Here is a 9,296-nt window from a genome sequence, read left to right as displayed (position 1 = left end):
TTCCTTTCAGGGTCACAGGGGTCACTGGTGCCCATATCCAGCAGTCACAGTGCGAGGGGCAGGGTACACCCTGGACAGGTCACAAGTCCTTCACATTACATTTATCAGTGGAATTTTTTATCAATTTTTCATGACTAAACAGCTCCAGGTCCTTTAAGTTGGATGGTGCTGCTTGTGTTCAAAAGTCTTTAAATCAAACCAGAGATTCTCAGTTGGACTAAGGTCTTGGTTTTGACTGGACCATCCCAGGACTTTTAACTGGTTCRTTCTAAATGACTGGAGTGTTGCTTCAGTGATGTGTTAAGGGTCATTGATGGAMGGTGAACCTCTGTTCCAGTCTTAAATCTCTGGAAGACACCAAATCAACCTATTGTGCAGATAAACTTTCCTCAACACTGACATGCTACAAATACCCATCTATCCATTAACTTTGCCCGCTTCTTCCTTTCAGGGTCATGGGGTCACTGGTGCCCATATCCAGTAGTAACTGTGCAAAGGACGGGCTACAACCTGGACAGGTCGCAAATCCATCCACATAGAAACGAACGAGTCAAACAACCTAACACATCCAGGGACTCTTTAGAGTTACTAGTTTGCCTAACCTTCATGTTTTTGGTCTCTGGGAGGAAACTAGAGTACTCGGGAAAAAAAACATGTGTACAGAAAGAAAAAATACAAACTCCACCCAGAAAGGACTCTGAGATTCGACCTGGGAACCCTCCTGCTGAGAGGCAACAGCTGCACCAGCTGCAACACCCTTGTTCTCACCTAGAACTACTTACTGATGTAACGGTAGTGKACATCAAATAATAAATCCTTCACATGTTTTCTACTCCTCCTGATTCTATTAGCTAGCACTGATGACCATGTTCTGCAGCGCACACGGTACAACTCCCTGCTTTCAGTCTCCAGTGTAATGTGTATTTTTAGGCTGCAGGAACAAGTCCTCCCCAGCTGTATTTAAAACTCGTTGCTTACTGACAGAAAGTAGACAATGTTAGAGTGTCTGATTAAAAACACCTTACCTTTCAAACTGGAGCAGTAGCTGGGATTCAGTTTGTACTGAGGAGCACCATCCAGGTCTCCAGGCATAAGGGGTTTACACTTTTGAGCTGGTAAATTAGAAAGACTTAAGTTAGATTACATGACATTATCTCATTATCTATTCTGACATCACAACACTGGTAGCTTGTTACAGGAAGTACAGCCTTATTGTGTTTTTTAATGTATTGTTTAGATTTGCTCAACTGAAACAGATTTTTGAAATATATTTTTTCTGTGCTCCTTCCAATGTTTTTTTGCTTTGGGGATTTTCACTGGTCCTTGTACTTGAAATCACTGTCAAATAAACTGGAAAAGAGTAATGCTCTGAATAGGTCACAGTGGGACTGTTGGGAACGTGGTGTTAGAAAGATATTTCAGACATCAAAGTGTCAAATGAAATCTCTTCAGTGAGAGAAATAAAGATGAACTAAGCAAGTGATCTCAGGCAGAGAAAGACAAGAGCTGTTGAGCGAAGACATAACGAGCTGCAGACAGATGGGACAGAGTAACAGGAGGAACACGAGACACAAGAGAAAGTCACTGAAACAAATCTGCTGATCTAAATGTACTGACCGAGTTTGGCATAGAGTACGGACACATCCTGTAGCACTTCAGCAGTTGGCACGGGTGCTGAAGAACAGATCAGCTCCAACAGAATGACGTACTGGTTCATTGTGGGGCTCTGATCCACATTCAGCAGCTATACAGAGAAGGTAAAATCACAGACTCATGTACATGGATTATTCTTAAATTATGGTACAAGTACCTCTGGTCGTACTTAAGATTTTACAAGTGGTACTCAGAATGAAATATGTAGTTACTATTTATAAGTTAAATAAACTACTTAATCAACATAAGCTGATGTGTGATGTCAAGTTAAAAAAAATTCTTAGTAGATCAAGGAACAATATGAACTTGGCTCCAAATGGAAACTTCTTGTCTCTTGAATTGTCACTTCATAGTAGTGGAGGAGTCTGTGTGACTGAATGATCCCAGGAGCTTTGCTGTCAGGAGCAATAGAAGTTGCCCCTGGTAGGATCTCTCAAGGCAGTTGGTCCTAGGTGACATGCCAGACAGTGTTTCAAAACATTTGTACGGATGATGGAATGAGCTACAAGGGTTTGCCTTCCTGCGGGTCCACCGCCTGCAGGAGGGGTCACACGAGTCAGGTGCATGGAGACGTGGGTGGCAGCCAAAGGTGGAGGCCTTGGCGCTCTGACTCTGGCTTACCAACTAAATGAGTTTTTACCACAGGGTAGCGAGACTCTCCCTTAGAGATAGGGTGAAAAGTTCAGTTATCCAGGAGAGACTCAGAGTAAAGCTGCTGATACTCCACATCAAGAGGAACCAGTTGAGGTAGTTCAGAAATCTGGTAAGGATGCCTTCTGGACACCTCTTTATGGAGGTGCTTTGGGCATGTTCTACTGGGAGAAGACCATGTGGAAAACCAAGGACATGCTGGAGAAACTATGTTTCTCAGCTGTCCTGGGAACGCCTTGGAATCCTCTCAGAAGAGGGGAGAGAGGTGGCTGAAAAGAGGGGTCTGGGCCTCCTTGCTGAAGCTGCTGCCCCTAAAACCTGACTCTGGAACAAGCGGGACATAATTAATGGATGGATGGGTGGATGGATGGAAACTTCTTGAACTTCTGTGGAAACTTGAGTGGACGACAATGGACCAGTGACCTAGATGCTAGTCTCTATGTAACTTGAATGAGAAATCTGATTCAAGTTACATAATGTTTTTCAGTTGCTGTGAGGCAGAGGAAAAACCAAGAATGCAGTGTATGTGGTGCTGTTCATGGAGCCATAATGTCTTAAACCACAACCTTCACCTAGAGTTGGGTGTGTTGGCCAGAATTCATCCTGTGTCCAATGACAAGTTGCTTTAAGTAGGGGGTCAAGAGGAAGACACAGGTTGGTGCATGTCAGTCAAGTTCACATTTTAAAGATATGATTATTTAATGAGTATCTTTTCATTCTCGAGCCCCTGTCCCAAAGAAAGCCCACCTGAGGATGATCAGGCTTCAGTGTGAGTTTCGTGGGTTTGATACATCAAAGGAACACCAAACTGTAACCCTATATATAGAGGGTTATAGTTTGGTGTTCAAGTAGATCGATCTGTTTTCTCCTTTGTGTCAGACACTTGTTCTGTTTGAAAATTGTTTAACTGAAGAGGGAAATCAATCTGTGAGTCTTAGTAACAGTCATCAGAAATCCTTTCTGTGCAGAACAAATGGCCTTAAGAGAGAAACTTACTCTAGTGAAGAAATCTCTCATGCCATCYAGCTGGCTGTAGAAAGGAGCCAGGACTCTGGGATCTTGAATTGGTCTGTCAGCTCTGTGAGTCAGCTGTCTGTAACGCTGAAACATGGCCGTGTTGTCACTCCAGCACACTTCCTTCAGATGGTAGAAGTGTCCCGAACACCACTTATCATTTAGCCTGCAGAGGCAACGTCTCATTAAACCACCTGAGTTGAAGTTTTTTATGTTAATCTTAAGAAGTTTGAAGCTACAGGACAAAACATACCTGTTACTCTCCACGAAGACAGCAGGGGTGTGCTGGAACAGCTCTTTCAAGCTGCTCTGGGAACAGTTGGCCTGCAGATAGTTGTAGACATTGTGGATGTGCTGAACAGTTGAGGTGAAATTGGCTCCCACGGTTTGGTCTGCAGGTGGTCTCTCCTGGTCATCCTCCTCTGGTTTGACACACCATTTCTTCAGGTACTGAATCAGAACCTCTACTGAGATAGTTTCTCTCATCTCTGAAACAGATGGAATGTTTGAAGCAGACTGATCCACATGCAGCAGCTAAAAAACAGCAGATGTGATATTTTACCAGATCTTGTTTACCTAGCTTTCTGCTGAACGTGCTGGAGTTCAGGTCTACGTAAAAGACATGAGACCCGAGTACGCTGGTGACTTCGGGTGATGCCAGATAGGCTGAACTTGGACAAAGGAATTTTCGCTCTTGCCRTTCTCCCTCTGTAGGTCGGTAAGCTGGCACCCATTCAAGATGGCACAGGAAGTGGTAGAAGGAGGACTTGGTGTTTTTTACCGGCAGCTCATCATTGTCAAGCACCTGGGCTGTGAGGTACTGAGAGTAGCAATGTCTGGATGGACAGATGGAAGAGAATAGTCAGAAAAAGCAAACAATACAGGCATTTTTTATTCATTACAAAATCACGTAAAAGCAGAGCTCTTTCTTTCATTTTAAGAATTCTATGTCTATACTATAGAGTTGTGTTTCTTGGTCACGTGACCGTGTGATCTAACGTAGCAGCGATGGCACTAACCAGACCGGGCAAGKGTCTGGACTTAGCATTACTGTACATATTGGCAAAATACTGACTAATAAGAGCTGGTTCTGTAAAAATTGTAAAAAAAATGATATTAATGAAATTTTATTAATATTTTAGAATGTATATAAGCTATTTAATGTATATAAAAATGTCAGAAAGCTGTGTTATGGATGTACCAACATAAAAAAACAGGAAAATGTCTCATTTCACTATTAAAGACATTTTTTGTTTTTTATTTACATCAATGTGGATATGATCTGACCAGAACTAAAACTAACGTTTAAGTGAGTGAGTGAGTGAGTAAAAGTTTAAAACTAAAATTAGCTTATAGAGCCGATGTAATCATTATTAATTATTGAATTGGTTGCTTCTGTAGCATAATATTGTCATAGCGTGTAGAATTCCACTGAATCATGCTACAATTTAGTACCAATTATTAAATATTACAAGATAGTTTTATTTCTGATGTATGTAATATGTACACAGTTTACAATAATATTATGTATTTGACTATTTTTAGGTTTTAATTAGACAAACTTGAACTGTTGAGAAGATAATCATCTAAGACAAGTTTCACCCTAAAGTGTCATCAGGTATTCAGTGAACATTTTTCTGTGTCACCTGGTAAACATTTATTATTATTATTATTATTATTATTATTGACAGATAAGAAATAATAAATATACTTTATTTCTAGTTGTAGTCATTTTTTTCAACTAGCTGTTTTGTTTAAGTTACTGACTGACTTCAGGTTTGGTTTGGATCATTGTTAGTTATAGATTATATACTTTCTTTATATATCATACTGTTTGGTTGCCATTTTTGCTCCAGTTTGTCACAGATGCTAATAAAGGAGGGGATAGGCAGGGCTCAGTCTAGTGATATTTAACTCTATGACCTACACAGAAATAAAGTACTGTCTTGTAGTTGTATTTGCTTTTTAATTTGCAAACCTTTACAAGTAATGTTGTTTTTAGGATGCATTTCAAAATTTAGAAAAAAAACAAAAATTAAAAAAACAGGGTCATAGCACCATGATGCTATGACATGCTACAAGCTTAGAAAAAATCCATTTATTGATGCATGCAATCTTGCATTCTGGCACTTTATCAGCTCTGTATCTTTAATTTTTTAATAAATACTTTAGACACAAAACAGTGCTGTTCTACAGACAGAAAAAAAGTGCTGCTACTTAAGTTAGATTTAATAAAGACAGTTTGAATTTTTGGTGAAACTAAACTGATATTACAATAAGTAAAATAAGTAAATCTACAGTTTAACTTTTCCCAACATTTCAAACAATAAGGATAAGTTTGCTCCACTCCATTGCAMACATATCTGTCCTTTTCTACCTGTGTTCCTTTTCCTTTAGCTGCACCGAAAAAGCAAAACCGGCACAGACTCATAGTTCTGACCCACCCACCTAAACCAATCAGTGGACAGAGCTGTCTTAAGTTTACTAAAAATGTTTTGACTGGAGCCACACCTACACATGAAAAGACTCCTGTTGATGAGTAAGATCAGATCAGATCAGATCAGATCAGATAAGATAAGATAAGATAAGATAAGATAAGATAAGATAAGATAAGATAAGATTTCATTGATCCCACAGTTGGGAAATTTGCACATTACTGCAGCTTTAAATAGGGGAGGGTGAGAAGAATAAAAAAAGATAAATTAAATAAAAATTTAAAAATGTGTAAAAAAATAAAAATAGAGTACTATGTGCTACCAACAGCTCACCAAAACTGGACACAAGTGTTAGAAAAGGATTAGTTTATACTAAAATTATGACTTGTACTCATGCTTTTCTATTACAATCAATTGTTTGCAATGTTGTACATAAAGACTTGAGCATCACTATTTTTCTCCAAGGGAAAAAGAAAAGCTTTACTGCCCAACGCTGCCCCCACTTAGTCTTAATATTCCCTAGTAGCCTCAGCAAAAATAACAGGGATTATTACCAGTTTAATCCAAGTCCCTAGCTATTATCTGTAGCCATTAAACAACAAAAATCCTTTTAAACTGTTTGTTTTTAAAATGGGATAATCATTGCATGTTACCCAGAGTCCCAGTTTGTCTCCAGCAGCTCYAGCAAAGCCAGCCTTTGCTGCAGGAGGAGTGAGCCTGGCAGCTGAGCTGTGGCCAGGCTGTGAAACTCCTCGCAGGGGTAGTCGTTCAGAACATAGTCCCCCCCGGGATGTCGGTGCCACGCTGCACTTTCAGCTGACCAGGGACTGGAGGCCTACCAGAGGAGCAGGGGAAACGAATGAGCTTCACTGCTTATGATGACATCTCATTAAGTGTTTCATTTTATCTAAGATTGGAGTGGTCTACAGAGTTTTCTAGCTATTTTTTTGCAATTTTGTTCAAAACAGTTTTCCTTTTCCATTGTAGTCATAAGCCTATAAAAGGGRAAAAAATAAAAAACAGGCAACAAACTCTGATTTCCTCCACCTGCAACTCAAGAAAAACGGTTCTCACCAGAGTTATAAGGACTTAAAATATAGAAAATGAGGTTTGTGATGAGGTCTGTACTGTTCTATCAGTGCAGCCTGCACTGCATTAGTCACACAGTGATAAATGGTCTCATCATTAATCTCCTGTATTTGAAGCTCAGGTTAAAACAAGTAACAAGAACGTGTGATGTGCAAAGTGTCAGCCCTGTCTGAGAAACATCCCATTAGTCACCGGCTTTTTTTTCATCTCAAAGCAGCGATTGATCTCGCCATTCCTGGTGTGACGAATAAACCCCCCACACGTTCAGCCTTTAATCACTTTTATATTTGTCACAATGACTCACAGATTCAGACAAAGCTTCTGTTCTGCCTCTGGGTGTCCATGCAACCTGTGAATATTGTGTGCCTACTTTTCGGGCAGTCTTCTCTGTTCTAATCGTTTGCATGTTTTCTCCCTCACCAGTTCTTCAGAAGTGAGCGTTCGTTTTTCTTTGCGAACGACGAGACCATCCCTGACTCCCAGTCTGCTTAACAGCTCTTTCCATCCTGCCACATCGCCGTCTGTCTGCACATAACAGGGACTCAGCAAGATCCAATCACAGCCTGAGAGAGAGCAGAGCAGATATAAGKGTTTAAAAAACAAAATGATGAATAATAAAAAAGTGTGCCGCGAACCTGAGGAGTTTTCAGCCTTCAGATATTAGCGTTTTCAGTCATTCAAGCAAAGTGAATTAACATGGTTGGTATTACCAAAAACAAACAAGAAAACCCAACAATACAATGTTGTTTTTGCACATCACACGGTGCCAAAGCCTTCAGGGTCTTTGGCACCATATGACATAATATATTTATTTCTATATACACATTATTCTATTTATTTAATAGAAAAGGGCTTTTGCCAAAATCTATGATTGTCGCTACCTAAATGTTAATTTTTATTTTATCATTTTAAGCTCCAATGAAAAGAAATACTGTAAATGTCTCTTTTGAAACTGAATCACCTGACAGTGAAAACAAGACATGGGAGGACATCTCGTTAATCTTAATGAGACTGACTAAGAGCTCAATGCTTCTGCTACTTGACTAATAAAAAACATCACACCACTCAAAGTGTATTGTCAAAAACATTGAAAGCAGACCTACTAGACCTGAGATTGAGCATTACTGGAGAATAATATAGGAGACAGAGTCATCAAACAACCCCAATGCTCCATGGCTGCAGGGTCTAAGATCTGAACACAGCTGTTTCACAGACTGTTATATTTAGATCTCTATGTGAATGCCTAGCAGCACCTATGAACCAGCTGCTAACAAAAGAAACCCACCCAGAATGGTTGACCCAAGGCTGTACAGTCCTGATAATGAAGGAACCCTAAAAAGTGTCAATCCCATCCAGCTACTGGACAACCACCTGCCTCAGCGACATGGAAGCTCCTATCAGGCTACATAGTGGCTAAGATAACAAGCACAGGGGGGGCAAAACCTGAGCGAGGCACAGAGGGGACTCGTCACCAACACCACGGAGGCCAGGCACCAGCTACTGGTCGACAGAACAAAAGGCAGACACACAAACATGTGCACCACCTGAACTGATAGCAGGACAGCCCAGACTCAATCTTATCAAATTTCACTTTGGGATCAATAAAGTGTTTTTGAACTGAATTGAATTGAATGCTATGAATATGGATACTGGAGTGCTTGAAACTGTACATCAACAGAACACTAGAGCCTTCACYGAGACCTCAGTGAGAACGTGGAAGATGGCTCTTTCCAAATCAAAGCCAATTCTGCTTGGGCCTGAACCCCCTCAGCAAGATCATAACAGTGAGTGGCTAAGGATGCTGGTTCCACAGTGGAACAGTAACCAGTCAACTCATGTATATGGAATACATCAAACAATGTGCCAAAGGTGAATAATATTGACTGCTTCAGGAGTTCAAACTTTAGTTCAGAAAACCTCCAAAATATCTTTGCTTTGTAAGAAGGTAGAGAAATATCAAACATGGCTGCACAATAGATTGCAAATTTATTGTTGATAACATTATCCTAAATTAAACAACAATGGATATCGCAGGTTTTTCCAACGTTGCACATTTTACTAGAAGTAATCTCATCAAGGCTTGGATGTTACTCGAAATAACAAAGTCCACTTTAAACGCTACTTAGAAAAACAATGTTCTCCTTAGCCATAATTCATAATAACGATTTCTACGTTAGATGTTGGAGGGCTAAAACAAGACAATCATACATGAAGGCAGAAAACGAAGGTTTGTGTAAATGGTGTGAAATACCATACATCTATTACAGGTGTATAGAATTTTGTGTAGCGTTTACAACAAAGAATAAAAGCAGACATTAAAAAAACAACAAACAAAAAAACTGTGACTCTGAAAACAAAATCAAACTGAATTGTGGAGCCTATGAATCTTTTCACTCCTGGTGTGTGTGTGTGTGTGTGTGTGTGTGTGTGTGTGTGTGTGTGTGTGTGTGTGTG

The 9,296-nt window shown here is 40.0% G+C and overlaps 1 protein-coding gene across 1 annotated transcript in view; it reads right to left on the bottom strand.

Moving 5' to 3' along the window:
• wu:fj29h11 (uncharacterized) overlaps positions 1–9,296 on the bottom strand; it is a gene marked incomplete at its 3' end in the record, with an annotated part of 46,618 nt that overhangs the window by 4,295 nt on the left and 33,027 nt on the right. The window contains 7 exon segments of the mRNA XM_014028644.1: positions 1,026–1,112; positions 1,618–1,744; positions 3,301–3,484; positions 3,572–3,806; positions 3,895–4,154; positions 6,407–6,588; positions 7,263–7,405. Coding sequence (XP_013884098.1) covers positions 1,026–1,112; positions 1,618–1,744; positions 3,301–3,484; positions 3,572–3,806; positions 3,895–4,154; positions 6,407–6,588; positions 7,263–7,405 — 1,218 coding nt within the window.

The sequence above is a fragment of the Austrofundulus limnaeus genome, unplaced genomic scaffold, assembly GCF_001266775.1.
Source record: "Austrofundulus limnaeus strain Quisiro unplaced genomic scaffold, Austrofundulus_limnaeus-1.0 Scaffold5, whole genome shotgun sequence".
NCBI classification, from domain to species: Eukaryota; Metazoa; Chordata; class Actinopteri; order Cyprinodontiformes; family Rivulidae; genus Austrofundulus; species Austrofundulus limnaeus.
This window is presented reverse-complemented; position numbering and strand designations above follow the sequence as displayed.